At 41.1% G+C, this 18,809-nt stretch overlaps 1 protein-coding gene across 1 annotated transcript; it reads left to right on the plus strand.

Annotated features, from left to right (window-relative positions):
- The first annotated feature begins 1,628 nt into the window (after positions 1-1,628).
- Positions 1,629-18,511, plus strand: mgst3a (microsomal glutathione S-transferase 3a). The gene is made up of 6 exons (XM_041208421.1): positions 1,629-1,747; positions 8,424-8,553; positions 11,366-11,439; positions 12,959-13,016; positions 15,544-15,616; positions 18,260-18,511. The coding sequence occupies exons 2-6, from the start codon at positions 8,434-8,436 to the stop codon at positions 18,370-18,372; spliced, it is 438 nt and encodes a 145-aa protein (XP_041064355.1). The 5' UTR covers positions 1,629-1,747; positions 8,424-8,433; the 3' UTR covers positions 18,373-18,511.
- Positions 18,512-18,809: the final 298 nt, after the last annotated feature.

Raw genomic sequence — 18,809 nt, forward strand, 5'->3', positions numbered from 1 at the left:
CAGATTTTCAAAAGTCAAAGCCAGGATACATCAAGAAGTCTTGGCAGGGGTCTGTGATGGTTAACACATTGGGAGACCAATGGCAAGGATTTGGGGAGGGACAGTTGAAGGTAGGAGGTCATGTGTTGGCATCTCCAGGAATATATTCAGCCTGAGTTGGTAACCCAATTAAGAAACCCAATTATTGAAGACAGCAGTTACAAAGCACAGACTCTTGTTTCAATGACATTTCTACCCTATTCTCTTAAAAGAAAACTGAACCGAGACTTCGTTTGTCACAAAACCCGAATCGGAATCCTCTATTCCGCGCTAACTTTGTGGGATGCACAATGGTCAGACCAATCTCCATTTAAAAGCCTTGTTTATTTTCATTTGCACACTGGGTTCTAACAGTTAACATTTTCCGTCAGAAGCTGGATTTTAAACCAGCGTACGTACTTCAAGTGTGGTAGATTTTGTTTGCACCCAGAGCCGCAAGCAGCAAAGTTTGCAATCTTTCAGTGAGAAGTTTGGCTGAACGTTCCCTGGCTCAACTGAATTTGTCACCTTCCCCGGCGCTGATTGGTGGTTTACTGATGGGGCACCATTTGACTTACAGTTGGCAGACACCGCTGTCAATGTCCTGTTGTCACCCAGAGGCTGACACCTGGCTCCCAGCTGGTCATGGGGTTAATTTATAGGAAGTCATGGAGGTTGATGCCCTCAGTGCCTCCTATAAATCTGTGCCTGACTCCGCCCCCCTCCAATATCTCTCTCATCTCCTGCTTCCCCCCCCTCCCCCCCACCCACTGGCCTCCTCTATGGAATCCCTGATTGGCCATACCGTCCGATTGTTCCGATTGGTCAATCAGGGTGCTGCGAGTGGAACCATCCAGAGGAGCAAAAAGCTGTCCAATGGAGAACGAGTCCATTTTGGGGGGGGGGTGGAAATTGCCCCCGGCCCCAGCTCTGAATGTTAGGGAAAGGGATTTCTGCACATGCAGGAGCGTCCGGGGGCAGTGGGTAGGCAGTATTCTGATCCCAGGATGCAGCTTAAGAGGGGGTTATTTTGGAGTTTGCCAAGAATAAATGGAATGTGAGGTAAAGGTGTTGGAGGGAAAGTGAAGAGAAGTGAGGCTGATGCTGTGTGAAAAGGTGAAGTATTAACAGGGGATGTGGTATACTGTACTCCAGATATCTAGGGTCATGCTCTGGGGAGCTGGGTTCACATTCTACCATGGCAGATGGTGAACTTTGAATTCGATAAAAAAAATTTGGAATTAAAAGTTGAATGATGAACATGAAACCATTCCAATCGTCATAGAAGCCCATCTGGTTCACCAATGCCCTTTAAGGCAAGAAATCTGCCATCCTTACCTGGTCTGGCCTACATGTGACTCCAGGGCCACAGGGGTGTGGTTGACTCTGAAATGGCCTAGCAAGCCTTCAGTTCTCAGGGGCAATTAGGGATGGGCAATAAATGCTGGCCCAGCCTCTGATGCCCACATCCCATGAATAAATGTAAAGAGGGACATTTGAGCTATTTTGAGCAAATTGGCGAGACCCCGGGACGTTTGAACAAATCGCCAAAAGCGGGGTGCTCTTGCAGACTCTGTTCCACTTTGCCTCGGTCTGCAATCCGCTTTTTCCAAACCACTCCTCCCCAGTGTCCCAGTTTAGCTGTAAACGCCCAGTTTTTAGCTCGGGTTTATAACGTCCTCTGCACTGATCAATGCGAGTGTGAAGTACAAGGACAAAGAGGAAAAGGGTAGGGAAAGTCTACAGTGCTCGGAAAATTCATTTATTCTATTCTCGGCGGAGGAGCAGGTCGCAGCAACTAAAGAATAAGCTTTATTGATACCGATTTAATTTTTTCTTTTTTTAAAAAAAAGGCACAGGGGTCAAACTGCGTGAAACTAGCTTCCTGCTATACTTGAGTCGGGTCTGCAGATAACCCGCCTTCACCAGTTGCCTTTAATGGTAGATGGGTTTCAGTTTGTTTTTGTTGGGAAATATCTCACCCAAATAAAAATCCGGAATAAGGCTTCGACTGGTCTTGCGTTATTCGCAAGCAGTTGATGCCGTGGTTCTGCTTTAATGCGGAGTCATGTCGCGGTTTCGAGCTCCATCAAGTTATTTAGCCGAACTGCCTCCTCCCAAGCTATTTCATTTAACCCTATCGGCATAACCTTTTGTTGTTTGATAAATCTGTTAGAATTGTATTTCAGGGTGGCTGGGGTGGTGGAGTGTATTTCTAGATTTTTTTAGAAGGCCTTCAATAAGGTGGCGCACAAGATTAGGGTTTGTGAGATGGAGGTAATTTATTAGCGAAGATTGCGGATTGGCTGATGGACAAAACGCAGTCGGAATTAACATGCATATATAGCAAGCAATTGTGAAGGCAGAGGTATATGTTAGCCTTTATTGTAGTGGGAGTGGAGTACCTGAGTTTGGAAAAGAAAAAGTCTTGCTGCAATTATATAGAGGCTTTGGTGAGACCACACTTGGATTACAGTGTGCAGATTTGAGCTCTTAGATGGGTAAGGCTATATGTGCCTTGGACAGAGTGCAACAAAGGTTCACTGGATTGATTTTCTGAGGGCTGTCTTATGTTGAGAGAATAAAATGAGATTAGAAGAATGAGAGATAATCTCATAACAAAATTCTGATGGGGGCTTGCCACAGCAGATGTTGAAAGGCTGTTTTTTTTGCTCTCCTGGCTGGAGAGCCTAGAACTAGGGGTCATAGTCTCAGGGTTACAGATTGGCCATTTCAGACTGAGCTGAAGAGAAATTTTTTTCACTCAAAGAGGAAAGAGTTGGGAATCTTTGGAATTTTGTACCCTGGAGAGATGTGGATGCTCCATTGTTGAGTATATTCGGGACTGAGATTGATAGATTTTTGGACGGTAAGGGAATCGAGGAATAGGCTGGGAAGGTGGATTTAATGTAGAAGTTCAGCCTTGATCTTGTTGAATGGCAGAGCAGGCTAAATGGGTTGTGTGGTCTATTCCTGCTCCCATTTCTTATGTTTGTGTTTTTCCCTTGCATGCTTATCTAGCTTCCCCTAAATTACATTTATGCTATTTGCCTCAACTGCTGCTTTAAGGGAGTTTCTCTGGAATTGTCTTTTGGATTTATTAATGACTTTCTTGGCTTGTATTTATGACTCCTGGTTTGTGCATCCCCTACAAGTGGACATCTTTACTTTTGCCCTATTGGACCCTTTGTTTTAAAGACCCCTATCCATCTATAGAAAAGTGCCCCAGCCTTTTTGTTATTTTCTGATAGGCACAACAGGATCTGTGTTATATTGGAGATCTTGTTAATGTATGGTTTCCACCCAATCTTCACAAGTGGGTGATGATGTGGACAAGATCCCCTGTCTTGTTCAGGAGTTTTCACTCAACCCCTTTGTACATGATGAATACTTGACCCAATAAGATTATCTGAGTTGCTAGGTCACTGACACTGTCTGTACTTTGTGCTGTCCCCTTCCTCCTTTTGTATTTTGCTGTGTGTCTTGAAACATTTTTTACAGATCATAAGAACTGATAATCCTTCATTGAGGAAGTGAGTAAAATAGTCAGTGGTTTCATTTATCTAATTCTACCAAGGCCCAAGTTAGCGGGGATGAGTGGGAGGATATGGTAACTAACATCCTTTCTCATTTCCCTGGAAATTTGAGATTTAACGTCATCAAAACTCAGCCTCTTCTTGCAACACTTTTGGCACCTTCTCCACTTAAGCACATGCCCTTCTGTTCTACTCCCTTTCCTCTCTTTTTAAAATTGGCATCTCCCCTTCCCACTGCTAACCCCATTCCTGTCCCAAGTTTCAGCCCAAGGTAGTCTCCTTCCTTCCCTCTGCCTCTGCAGTGAGCAAGTCTGAACCTTCTGATTTTTAAGTTCTCTCTCTGATTTCACCAGCTTCCCTAAACTGCTCCTTCCATACTAACTCTGCCAACCTTGCTATTTTGTGTGGCTCCCTTACCGGATGTCTTTTAGAAACCAGATCATCTCTGACCAGATCCATGTATTTCTCCATTTGCTTCCCCTCTTTCAACTCCCACTTGTTGCTGTGTTTGTCATTGGAAAAATATCTCTTCCTCTTTTTTTTCTCCTTTTTAAGGGTCTGGCACATCCAGGGTTAAGCATGGCAATAGCTCCTAGCCTGTATCCCTTACTGTATATGTGTAAATAGTTCTTGTTAATCAAGACTCCAGTAGGTTAACTGTAAGACTACTAAAACTTTAAGAGACACTGTTCTGTAACCAACACCCTCCCAACAGAGACTACTGACTAACTCTGGACTCCTTCCTATTGTCTCCCTTCTATCCCTGTTCAGATAGCTATCCTAATCTCACTGTAACTCTTCTCTACATACATTCACATGTACATTTTGGCTGCCACTCCAGTCCCCAGCCCAACACTTCCATTTCCACTCTTTCCCCTTTTTAACTTTGATTTTTACACCACCTCTTCATTTCTCTCCTCTCAGGTACTCTGGCTTCCCAATTCCTTACCCCAGCCCTTCTCTACTCTGCTGCCACCATTCCAGGCTTGATTTTGGTCTTGGATAATCCTACAATTTCCCTCTGTACCTCTCTTGGCATCCTCCGAAGGAACCGTTGAGGGTCACTCATCACCACTACCTCCTTACAACCAGCAACTCCAAATCAGTTGCACCATTCTTCCTGCTTTCCTGCTGAATGAGCCCACTAGAGCATTATTATTTTTCCCCACCCCCCCTCCCAATGTTGACCCTGTGGATGTTGCCAGTGGATCATCTATCACCCTCCCTCTCTGCAATTCCCTCTGGAATGTCCGTTCACTTATGAAGGCCCTTGCCATTCATGAGCTCATTGCGGATGGTTGAATCAACACTGTGACCTTGGTGGAAACCTGACTGGTGATGTCACTTTTTGCCCCTTAATTCACCTTCCTTGTGCCAGCCATGGCTCAGTTGTTGGTGCACTTGCCCAAGATTCAGAAGGTTGTGGGTGCAAGGTTCACTCCAGGACTTGGCCACAAAAAAAATCAAGGTTGGCACATTAGTGCAGTACAAAGGAAGGGCTGCACTGTGGAGGTGGTGTCTTTTAGACAAGATGTTAAACAGAGGCCCTGGTCTGCCTCCTCGGGGAAACTGTTAACGAGCTCAAAGAAGAATGGGAGTTATTGAGTGAAGCTTGCTGGGTGTAAAATGACTACAACATACCTCTGTGCCTCTCATGGCATTCTCTGAAAGGACAATTGGGCTACAGTGGGAGCTTTTGGATGGATACCTGTGTAATCCATGGCACTGGTTGAGGTGCGGTACATTTTGTCTTGCTCAATCTCTCTGCAATCTTCAACACCATATCCTCTCCCCCAATCCTTCTCCTCCACTGCACTGGGATTGGGAGTTGAAAATTAGCACCATGTTAGTCTATTTCCAAACTTCTGGTACCTCACCAGTGCCCAATGACTCATTCATAATGATTTGTCAATGCTTCACAGATCTCTTCCATAGTCTGTCTCAGTACTCTGGGGTAAATGTCGTTGAATCATGGCAATTCATGTTTGGAACTTAATTTGTCACTTTGACTTCCATCTCAATCACAACAATCATTGCTTTTATTGGGAACTTCCCAAGGGGGCCTATTACACTTGTCTTCCCGTATCAATAGATGAAAGAATTATCATTCAGAATATTAATTATTTGGTGATCATATCTTCCATCCACCACTGTCTTAATCCAGTTTGCATCTTTCATGTCTTTGCTAGTGAGATTTGTCAGAGTTATTCCAACTGTAATATCTTGAATTAATAGTTAACTATTTATTCTGTTAGTTTATAAGTAAATATTGGTTTACTAATCTTGTCAAAGCAATTTCTTTCCTCCTTGCCCCTCCTTTTGAAAGTATGAGGCCACTCCATTATTAGAAATGGGTGTATGAAGCAATTTGCAGTATTTTGTAGAATTAGGCTAACTTTAGTAACATTTTAATGAGGAAAGTGGCACATTCATTGGAAGATTCAGTTCTCCAGGGCTGAAATTTTGTCCTTTTCATACATGTCAGCGTTGTATTTTTGATCTTTATTAGCAGGAGGCTTCCTGATTGATTGTGCTCTGTGGTATTTACACTTAGAGCCTATGCTTTTTCAATGGCATATGTCATTGCATATACACACCATTGTTTTTTCTGTCAAATTTACTTCCGAGTTTTATGCTCGTTTTTATGTATTCACCCAGCTCTTGACATTAAAATTTCCTAGATTCAGATAAAGTTTCCATTAGATTGGAAAATAGTGAATATAACTCTATTCAAAAAGGGAGACAGCAAGTGCAAAGCTACAGGCCAGTTAGCTTAACATCTGTCATAGGGAAAATGTTAGCTATTATTAAAGATGTATTAGCAGGGCACTTATCAAGCAGAGTCAACATGGTTTTGGGAGAGGGAAATAATGTTTGACTAATTTATTGGAGTTCTTTGAAGAAGTAATATGTGCTGTGGATAAAGGGGAACTGGTGGATGTACTGTAATTAGGTTTCCAGAAGGCATTTAGTAAGATGCCACATCAAAGGTTATTGCAGAAAATAAAAGCTCATGGTGTAGGGAGTAACACTGGCATGGATAGAAGATTGGCTGGCTAACAGAAGGCATAAATGGGTTATTTTCTGATTGGCAAGGTGTAACAAGTGGTGTGCCACAGGGATCAGTGCTGGGGCCTCTAGCTTTTACAATTTATATAAGTGACTTGGATGAAGGGACCAAAGGTGTGGTTGCTACATTTGCTGATGAGACAAAGATGGGTATGAAAGTAAGTTGTGAAGAGGACATAAGTAGACTACAAAGGCATATAGAAAGGTTAAGTGAGTGGGCAAAGATCTGGCACATGAAGTACAAAGTGGGGAAAATGTGAAATTGTCCATTTTGGTGGGAAGAAAAAAACACTGTCTAAATGATGTGAGATTGCAGAGCTTAGATGTAGAGGGATCTGGGTGTCCTAGTGCATGAATCACAAAAGTTTAGTATGCAGGTACAGCAAGTAATTGGGAAAGCTAATAGAATGTTATTGTTTATTGTGAGGAGAATTGAATACAAAAATAGGGAGGTTATGCTTCAGTTGTACAGGGTGTTGATGAGACCACATCTGGAGTACTGTGTAGAGTATTGGTGGTCTTATTTAAGGAAGAATATAAATGCATTGGAAACAGTTCAGAGGTGTACTTGACTAACAACTAGAAATGGGCAGTTTGTCTTATGAGAAAAGGATGGACAGACTAGGCTTGTATCTGCTGGAGTTTAGAAGAGTAAGAGGTGACTTGACTGAAACATATATGATCCTGAGGGTTCTTGACAGGGTAGATGTAGAAAGGATGTTTCCTCTTGTTGGAGAATCTAGAACTAGGGGTCACAATTTAAAAATAAGGGATTGCTCATTTAAGACACACAAGGGGAAATTTTTGCTGTCCGGCTCATGAGTCTTTGGAACTCTGCTTCCACCGCCTTTTTGAGGAAGACAGCCTTTTTAAGACCAAGGTAGATGGATTCTTGATGAGTTAGGGGGTGAAACAAAAACAGAAAATGCAGGAAAGCTCAGGTCTAACAGCATCTGTGGAGAGAAAAACAGAGTTAACGTTTCAAGTCTGTATGACACTAGTCTTCAGAGCTTCAGGGGGTGAAAGGTTATTGGGGGTAGGTGGGAATGTGGAATTGAGGTTACAATCAGGTCAGCCATGATCCTATTGAATGGCAGAGCAGGCTCGAGGGGCCGAGTAGCCTATTGCTCCAAATTTGTATGCATGTATGTATTATTTGGTCATGTGTTGATCTATCACAATTGTGCTTTCTACATTCCTTTCCTTATATTACATCAGTAATTCTCTTGTATATGAATTATCACCTTCCCTGCCCAAGCCTTTCTATTTGTACCACACCCCAACCCAATAAAAAGTTGACTTGTCACATTATTTCAAGCCTATTGTATTGATATTATGGAAGGAGGAAAGCATTTGTATAGTATATTTCACAACTGCAGGACACCAAGATGCTTTACAGCCAGTGAAGTGCTTTTTGTAGCAGTCATTAAGGTTGGGAATGTGGCAATCTATTTGAATACAGCAAGGTGCCACAGACAACAATGAAATAATAACCAGATAATTAACTGAAACAGGAACAATATTATAACAAATAATTAAGTTGTTGTTTTGGGGCATAATATCGCAAAGTGATGAAATGCTGGTTTCTGAGAGAGCGTTGTATCTTGGCCATGTTGCCTTTTAGAGATACTGATAAAAGTGAGATTATATGCTCTGAGAGAAGGGCCGGAGGGATGGGATGTGGAAATTGGCAGGAGAGTAAACCAATGGATATTAGTTTGCCAGTTAGTAATCAAGAAACTGCCCTGGTAAATCATTTTATCACCCAAACAAAATCACTTTTTTTTGTTTGCTTTTTAGGATTTGAAAGATGGTGGGGGTACTTTCAAAAGAGTATGGGGCTGTGGTGCTGACTGGCACAGCCAGTTTTGTCATGGTCTGTTACCTTGCTTATAAAGTTGGAGCAGCACGCAAGAAGTACAAAGTAGAGGTGAGCTTATACCAAGAAGCATGATAAGCTGGAGTTGCTGAATTAGTTCATGCTGGATTCACTGTCCATTCAGTCTTTTTTTAGATACGTCTTAAGATGGGTGTGGGTGAAGTAGTGGCAGTTTGAAATCCTTTCCGGTCTCCAGTGTGGGTGCAATGGTATACGTACTTTGTGATTAGGCAAAGATGAAATGGGTGGAAGGCTATCCTGTTTAATACATAAAACAAATTGTCATTTTATTCTTGTATATGCAATATCTTCCAGCTGCTTCCTGAATTGTACTAGTTCAAGTATAGGTCACCAGTATGAATAAGCATTAATCATACTTGGCAAGCTTTGCTTAATTATATTAGATAAAAGCAAAAAACTGCGGATGCTGGAAATCTAAAATAAAAATACCTGGAAAAACTCAGGTCTGACAGCATCTGCGGAGAGGGACACCGTTAACATTTCGAGTCAGTATGACTCTTCAACAGAACTAAGGAAAAATAGAAAAGAGGTGAAATATAAGCTGGTTTAAGGGGGGGGTGGGACAGGTAGAGCTGGATAGAGGGCCAGTGATAGGTGGAGATAGCCAAAAGATGTCATAGACAAAAGGACAGAGGTGTTGAACGTGGTGATATTATCTAAGCAATGTACAAATAGGTGACATTAAGGGTAGAAAGCAGGACAAGCAAGGTACAGATAGCCCTAGTGGGGGTGGGGTGGGGGGGAAGGGATCGAAATAGGCTAAGAAGTAGAGATAAAACAATGGATGGAAATACATTTAAAAATAATGGGAATAGGTGGGAAAAGAAAAATCTATATAAATTATTGGAAAAAAGGGGGATCGGGATGGGGATGGAGGAGAGAGTTCATGATCTAAAATTGTTGAACTTTCAGTCCGGAAGGCTGTTAAATGCCTAGTTGGAAGATGAGGTGCTGTTCCTCCAGTTTGCGTTGAGCTTCACTGGAACATTGCAGCAGGCCAAAGACGGACATGTGGGCATGAGAGCAGGGTGGTGTGTTGAAATGGCAAGCGACAGGGAGGTCTGGGTCATGCTTGCGGACAGACCGAAGGTGTTCAGCAAAGCGGTCACCCAGTCTGCGTTTGGTCTCTGTGTAGAGGAAATTGCTTTGGGAGCAGCGAATGCAGTAGATTTAATTATGTTTGTCAATTTGCACATGAATTATGCTATTTCATATTTGACCCGTTGACTTTGTGTGTGATCTATAATGTCACAAGGCTTTTCAATTATTTATTTCCATCGCAACAGTTCTCAACACTGGTTACAATTTTTATATTTGGACAGTGATGGTTTTACAACACCCGTGTCAAGTAGAAACTGCAATGCGTAATTGCAAGCTGTGTTATATAATTGGTCCCTCATCAGAATATTTCAAACCTGTCTCTGCTTTACTTGACTTGCAGCTCATGAGGCTTAAAAGAAAGAAATAAGATGTTGACTCAGTTACTGATTGCTAACAAAACAGGATGGTACATCTATAAGGACAAGAATAACCAGAATCTTGTCTTTCCCATTCTCTCGTGAAGCCTGCCACTTGGGTTGGAATAGTCCCCAGAAGCTGCAGGCAACCTCCAGTATCTCAACAAAGTGATTGTCCTTCATGCTGGATGAAGAGCATTATCGCCTATCTGTTGCCATCCTTGCCTGCCAGTCTAATCAATGCACTTTCCAGTAGTTAGCCACTAGATGCCCATCTCATATGGCACGTTTGAGTGTCTCTAGCTCAGAATGCTGTAATGCTGGAATTTTTTTCACCTTCTGTTCAGTTAGAACGCTAACAATTGTCATCCATATAAGACAGGTTGTGCTTTAAGAGGAGACTATAGCTACAGCTTTCCACACACTTAGGTTCCAGGGAATGATTAATTTTTTACAAAAAAAATGAGAGTTGTATGTCACCATCAAATGGACAGAAGGACAGGTTTGTCAACTTAATTTTAGTCAAATAACTCTTAGCTGCAGTTGAGTGGTGACTACTGTAGTTTTGCATCAGCTGGCACATGTTTGAATGGGAAGAATTTGTCTTTGAATTTGACTGGAAACTAAAATGAGAGTTTATACTTGAATACTAAATCTAGAATGATAAACGAGGGACCCTTCCTATCATTTTAGAAACTATGGGGAAGGTACTGGAATGGAGCATTTCCTCAGCTAACTTATTTTCCCAATAAATTCAAAAAATTTTGTGCAGTTTTATTTCTGTTGGGTGTGAGAATGAATGTGATTTTGGGAGAGGAGAGAGACACATTTCCTGTTCTGTTGTCACATTATGAAATAGGCACCAGTGGGTTGCTGATAATGTGAACTGGGAAGTGAAGCTTTTAAGGTAGGATTTTGTATGTTGTGAAAGACAGGCAAAGTGTGGGGTGCTTCACTTGGAAGAGGATAGAGGGCATAAGGCTGTCACAGAATGTAAACTGAGTTTAAGACCATCTGCTGAAATTTCAGCTGGCTGTTCCTCTTCACCTAAAAGTTAGCTCTTAAATATAAAGGCCAGGGGCTTTCATCCATTTGATCCCATCATCCTTATTTTAGTACACATGATTTTATTTTAGTAATGATTTTTGTGCATATAATCGGAGCCCAGATTTTTGTGTATGTAAATAGCCATCCTTCTTGTTTGAGCTGTAACCAAACCTGCACTGAATGTGACAATAATTCCAATAAAATCCCAACTTGAAATCTACTCAATGCATTCACTGCAGGTCATGCCAGCTGAAATTTGGATTTGTGTGCATCTGGTCCAGTGTCAAAGTAACATGATCCTGTGTTTCTAACAATGTACATTTTCTATTTTTATAAAGTACCCTATTATGTACAGTGATGATCCTGAGACAGGACACTTGTTCAACTGTGTCCAGCGTGCTCATCAAAATACGTAAGTGTCACTGACTAAGCACCAAGTTACATGTACTCAGTAATAATTTTCATAATTTTGCAGTGTGATCTTTCATATCTCAAAAGGGCAGTTAAAAAGAAACTTTCTAATTCCAGTTGAAGGTAAAACCTTGGCAAGCAATTGCTTAATTAGCTTTCTTCCATTTTGAAATTTGACAATCCTTTATTTGAAAAAAAAAGGACCATGTGATTTAATTGTTTCAAATTGATACTATTAGACAAGCAAAATTCTACAGACTACAGCTTCTACTTCTGAATTAAGTTCTATTTATCTTTAACTGGTGACAATGCAATATTATATTTACATAGCAGTCCATGTGAAACGATCGGAGGGCATTGTCTTGGATTAACTGAAGTCTCTAGAGTGTGAAGTTACAAGCAATGGAACTTTTACCTTCAGTGATCAAGGCATTGGTGAGGATCTAGTTGGCTAGCAGGATGTTTGGAGGCAGAAGAAGTCTGTAGTCTTAGTGATTGACCACATTGGATAGAAATCTCAGCCTGGGGTGGGGTGCGGAGACCAATCCAGTAAATCTCATCCTCTGTTCTAATGAGCATCGATGGCAGAATGATCAGAAATAGGAGCTAGAGTAGGCCATTCAGCCCATCGAGTCAACTCTGCCATTCCATCAGACCGTGGCTGATTGTGGCTTTAACTGCACTTTCCTGCCTACCCCCATATCCCTTGGCTCCCTTGTCAATCAATAATCTGTCTAACTTGGCCTCCATTGCTCTCTGGGGTAGAGAATTCCAAAGACTAACAACCCTCAAAGATAGACACGAGGAGGAATTTCTTCTAAGTGGGAGACTGCTTATTTTTAAACTGTGGTTCTAGATTCTTGCTGTATTATTCTGATAATTGGGATCGAAAGGGAATGCAGGAAACAGGTGATTAACCTCATGGCGCAAATTATCAAAAGCAGCAAGACTGATTATAAATCCATTAAAATGAATTACCCTTAAATGATAGGAGTGGATGAATGCTTAACCCATGACATTCCTGCATACAATTGTAGCAAATATATTGCACTGTTTATTTTAAGTGGGGGTCAACTATCCACCCAATTATTCTTTAGCTTGTGTGGAATTGTGGAACTGAGTTTTACAAATCATCTGGATTGAGCTGGAGAATGACAGACAAATTGTTACTTTTTATTTTGTGACTTGTTTGGGAGGATTTCATTTCCAGCAACTAGCCCACTATCCTTGAACTCACTTACTCTTTGTTTTACTTTCTTGTCTTCATTCACCATCTTTGCTTTTAAAGCAACTGCCTCCCTTGTACGTAGCCCCTAATGTTTGATTGCACGGATGACTATTGAAGTTGATTTAGCAGCTACTCTTGGGCAGCCATTTAGTTTGTCTCCATCTAGCTTCTGCCCTTTGTTACTGTGAGCTGTAGTGATCAGACATCTTTCTCAAACACAATCTGCTTAACTTTCTATCCTCCAGATTTAGAAATTAATGACATTTTCCTCCTTTCTTGTTACATGTTTTAGACTGGAAGCATATCCACCATTCCTCTTCTTTTTGGCAGTCGGTGGAATCTGGCGGCCAGTAAGTAATGTTCAGAATTTCATTATTCAATCTTTTGACTGTTTTCCCAGATTTTGGAAAACTCCCAACTATTAGGTAACCTTCACAATTATGCTGTTTGAATAAAGGATACTGAATAGCTTTCTTTTGTTCTTGGCATCCACTGTTGCTGTCAAATAAGAGGCAGCTCAAAGCTCCATCCACTATTGCCTTGAAGTTTTTGAACCCCAACTAGTGAAGGGTTCCCCATAGACCAGTGTGGTTTTTTTAATATCTAGTCTGTAATCGGGGTGTGATTTCCCAGTTGTAACAAAAATCACTCCTAATTCAGCACTGTCCAAGAACTAGACTGGTACTTGCATTCCATCACTGCTGATTTGGTCCCAGAGACAAAATATCTCCTCTGGTTGAAGTGTTTCACTACCAGCTATGCTACTGGTATTTCATGGATACAAATTCCAGCTTGGGCTGATCATTTGTATTCCTGTCATTTCACGTGAAGATGCACTTTCAATTCCAAAGCAAACTGGTGCCATGAAAATATTTTCCTCCCTCCCTTCTGCCTATGGCCGACATGAAACTGGCAATCTCCATCAAATTCCACAAGAATTGCTGTTCTGAAAAGGAGCAAGTTCCTTCACGGTACAAGAGGGGGACCTTTTTGAGCCCAACATCAAAGTGTATTCAAAAACAAAAACAAAAAACTGCGGATGCTGGAAATCCAAAACAAAAACAGAATTACCTGGAAAAACTCAGCAGGTCTGGCAGCATCTTCTCCGCCGATGCTGCCAGACCTGCTGAGTTTTTCCAGGTAATTCTGTTTTTGTATCAAAGTGTATTGTCCGTCAAGGTATAGTTTGTTTCAAACTGACTTGGGGCCTGATGCTGAGACTAGGGTGACAAGTGGAAGAACATTTCATTTTCAATAACATAGTCCCTCACCTTAATGAGCATAATATTTATCAAAATCCATGCATTTTTTTAAAAAAATCCAGACTTTGAAGCACACTACCAAACCTAGCTGGGAATGGCAATCCAACTTTGTCAATAGATTGAAGGAACTATTGCTGAAAGAGATTTTTGTCGAAGCTTTTCACCTTGTACTCAGAGATAATTTGCAAGAATATCGATGTCGGAGGATATAATATATTTATACTGTATAAGAGTGTAGATTGTTAGTGAGTGGATGCTGGTAGAATTGTTGCTATGGGGAATGCACTGGTTGACAGTGACTGACAGTTACCTTCCAAGCATTGTTTGACATTTAAACCAGGTACTTGATTCTAATTGGTCAAGACATTGCCCTGGGAAATGAACAGCAATGTGTGTACATGTTCTTTTTCTGCAAAGAATAGGGCCCTGTGTATTAATATGTAGCTTCCAGTACACACACACGCACCACATTTTGCGAAATTGTACTGATGAGTAGGGGGTGAACAGATTCAACAGTTTTTTTTCCAGCAATACAGTTCTGTACTACCAAATGACTATAGATTCGAGGAACTTAACTCTTTCAAAATATTGCAAGATACATGCAGATAAAGGCGATCGTTTGCATCTTAGCTATCCATTGAGAAAGATGTCCACTTTAGGGCCGGAAATCCCAGGATTTTTCTGGTCTTCTCTCTATTCAATCATCTTGATGCTACATATCAATTTCCTGGCTCTTTTCTGAATAGCTTCCAGTACTTGTCGCGTCTCTGGTGACAAATTGACGACTAGGGCGTTACAAAGTTGGTAGTATTTTGGTTAGTTTTTTGTTGCATGTTATTCTGTAGTTTGAAAATAGAACTACCCATACCTGCTTGTTTTCAGCTAAATTTTAATTCTTTTGACATCATTCATAGACTATTCGAGTCACCCATTTTTATTTGTTCATATTGAATTCCATCTGCCACTGTTGGCCCACTTCCTTTGGTGTACTCAAGCGATTCCTTGGTGTGATATTGTCTGAGGTCCACCAGTTTGTAAAGTTTCTAAATCAAATTAATTACTATTGCTGCTTGTGGACCTATTTCCATAACTTGGGAGCCTCCTCTTGACAGATGCAGACATGATTGACAAAATTCTTCTTCACCTCCAATGTGCCAGCTCAGCCTTCTGACTAAGGAAAAGACGTATTTGAGGACTCTCAAGCCCAAGTGAGGTCATGGTTTACTGGGATGCAGTGATTGCTGAGTCACAGACTTGGACAACCTATAGTTTTTAGTGTTTCTACGTCGCTGCCCATGTTGTCCAGATAGCCCAACACACTCAAAAGTACAGTCAACAAAGCAAGATTCCACAAAAAGCAAGTGTATATGGAGCGGTTTTGGCTGAGCATGGAATGTTGGTGAAGACACCAGAACTACCTGCCAAGGGATGATCTCCATCCACCTCTTAAATCCAGTAGCTCAAATCAACACTTCAGACAATGCAGCACACCCTTTGTACTCTACCAAATGGTAGCCTTAAATGTGTCCTCTTGTCAAGTTTGAGCTACAGACAAAATTCCTGTCAAATGTGCCAAGCTGACTGGACCTTAACCATTACTGTGTTTTCTTTAAAGCGACTGGTGACTGCACTCGGAGGAATTTGGATAATTGGAAGAATTGTTTACGCACATGGTTATTACACTGGAGGTAAATGCTTTAACCTAAATCAAACTTTTTTAATAAAAATATTGTCTATCATTTCAATGTAAAATTTTACATCAGATCCTTGGTAAGGCAAGATGACCACTTGCGTTTTTTTTAAATATGTTGAACCCAAATAATGCAACTTAATGACCACCAAGTAGTAGCTTAGCGCAGTGGTTTTAAGTAGTTAACGCTATTGAATGCTACTTAACATTCGGTATCACATAGCCAAAACGACTGACGAAGCAATTGTTAACTTAAATAGAGGGTCACAATTGCTTAAGGTTCAATATTTTGTCTCTATGGAAATCATAAGGCTGAAGAATTTCATGATCTGAAGAGTATCAGTGTATTCTTACAAACATGCGTTTACTTGATCTAGGGGCCAAGGTGTGTTTCTATCTAAGTATTAACATACTGGAATACATGGAGTCAGCTGATCCCATCCTTCAAAGGAAAAAACAAATTTATTTCACACTGTCTATAGTGTTTAAGTTTATTTTCAGTATTTATAACACTTTACAATTCTTTATCAAAAATGCTCCTGCTGCACTACCTCAGCATAACATAAAATTGTTCCTTGCAACAGTTGCTCACTCTCTCTCACAAACACTACCCCACAGTCACTGCTCAAGCTCGGTCTTTTTGCTAGCTGAAGTGACCATCCACAAGCCTAATGCCAGGCACATTCAACATACTTTGGAGACACACTCTTGGATTGTTTCTGTCAATTTAAGATATTTGCTTAAAGTTGGTTGGTCAGGTCAGATATTTAAAATTTCAAACCTGACAATCTGTCTCCAGTCTAAACTCACTTCTGGATTTAATGGAGGCAGGTTGGCAATTTAAATGACAGTGAGGCTGGCACCCTCTAATTTAACCTGTTTTGCAAGTTTAATTATGGCTGACTGGGTTTCCCAGACCTTGAGAAACTTGGCAGCTGAAGGGAGGGGGCAAGGATGGTTTTGGGGAGAAGGGAAGTATCATCTCTGTACTGTCTATGGGCCAGGAGGACCATAGGTTCTACCCACTTTCCCCATACAAAGACTCCTGGGATTTGAGATTGCATCTATCCCTGTGCCCACCAGGAACCCAATAACACCAGCAGGCTCCTTACTTGTACTCGCAGTATGCCTTGGAGTATACTCGGCCCAACTGGGAGACGAGGTGATTAATCGGACTAACTTCTGGATGGGGAAAGATATGTGCTTCAGGGTTTCCATGTCTGAAACTCTCCTGCCCGTCAATCTCTGAACAATTGTCTGATGTCAATCTAAGCATCTATCACGGACCTGGCCTTGCATAACTTGAAATTCTGGTCTTCCCTAACCTATTTAATTGGAACAAACTCGACTGGAACAATCTTTTCTCTTAATCTTAAATCTCAATCAGATCACTCCTAGGTTTATGCTTCTCCATAAAGTGTAGAGCTCCAACTCTAAGCCTATCTTGATAACAAAGATGCTTTACACTGAAAATTATTCCTCATCTGCATAATTTCCAAAGTCTCTAGCACCTATCATCATCGAGGAGTCTAAAACTGGTCACACTCATTCAAATTGGGCCTGATTTAAGATCTTTCATTCAATTGTATGAATGCACCTCCCAACATCCTATTATCTATCATTTCTTAGCATTGTTCATGGATCTTTGAGATTTATGCCCAGATTGTTCATTCTTCAAGGGCTGTGTGAATGTTGAGTATTTGCCCTGCACTTTCACTCATTTTTCCAGATCTGCTTTATCCAATTCAGGATCGTAGAGAGTTGGAGCCTATTCTGACAGGCAGTGAGTGCTAGGTGGGTTACACCCAGGGTGGGACACCAGTCCATCATAGGGCACACACTAAGGTGCAATTTTAATTATAGCCAATCCACCTAACCAGCATGTCTTTGGACAGTGGGAGGAAACCTAAGCACCCAGCAGAAACCCACGCAGACACAGGGAGAACATGCAACCTCCACGGATACCAGAGACCAGAATTGAACCCAGGTCCCTGGAGCTGTGAGGCAGCAGCACTTACTACTGTGCTGCCCCACCATACACTTATCCAAATTAAGCATCATTTGCCAGTCATGAGCTCAATCTCCCAACACTTTAAGATCCGCCTTGGGTGTTTAATGATATCTTCCTGCATGGGGAGTGTATCATGGAAGGGCTCAAGCATTAGCAGACTGCTTGTACCCTGAATCAGACCTACCAGCAAGAATATGTTGAAGGATTCAAGTGTTGAAACTCTGTTACATTTTAAAATATTTACTAGAGTTCTCCCATGAGAGATTTTACACTTATTCAAAGATTGCACCCTTGCCTTAAGAGGCTCCCTCAATCTATTACTTGGATCAAGCTTTTCTAATATTTAAAGTAGCTGAGTTTTGACTGCACTCCTCCTGTGATGTGATGCATCTTGAAGTTGTTAAATGCACTGTATAAATGACTCGAGTTGCTGCGCTCTACCTATTTTTAGTTTTGAAAACTTACTACTTTGAAGAAAAGCCTGTAGTTTTTAGTATGTGTTTGGTAGTGAACTACTACTTCAACATCGAGTGAAGTTTTGTGTTGGATGAACATTGAGGAAAGGTTAATTACTTTTATCTTAAATGGGTCTTAGTTTAACATTTCCTTTTTTAACTTTGTGTTTCTTAGATCCTAGTAACAGAATATATGGTGGATTTAGTTCACTGGCTCTCCTGGGACTCATGGGGACTGCGATGTCATGTGGATTTCACCAACTGGGATGGTACAAGTCTTGCTGCTAAGCTTAATTTATAACCTCGACAAATGTACACTTGATTAGCAGAACTAGAGCATCAGCTTTATCTCTAATAGCAGTCACCTGCTTCTGAAGTTTGTACACTGAACCTTTTTATAAAATGACAATAAAGTTCTTGCATATGACCATTGTTTAATTGCTTTGCGCTTGTGCCCCAACAGTATCCTATGCATTACATTTTTGGAAATGTTATTTTTACATAGCCCCTTTAAACTGACCATCTCACTGCTGGAAAATCACCCAGTACTCATTTGGGTGATTGAATTTTAGCCTTTTCTGCAGTCTGTCATATGTATTCATTGCTGATACTCACTCACTCTGAATAAGTTTCTCCTCAATTAGTTCAAGGGGGCAAAGATCGAGGATGGGAAAATAAAGTAAACATTTTTGTAGCATTCGGAGTTTAAGCCCCACACAGAATTA

This window comes from Carcharodon carcharias, chromosome 16 (genome assembly GCF_017639515.1).
Source record: "Carcharodon carcharias isolate sCarCar2 chromosome 16, sCarCar2.pri, whole genome shotgun sequence".
Lineage (NCBI taxonomy): Eukaryota > Metazoa > Chordata > Chondrichthyes > Lamniformes > Lamnidae > Carcharodon > Carcharodon carcharias.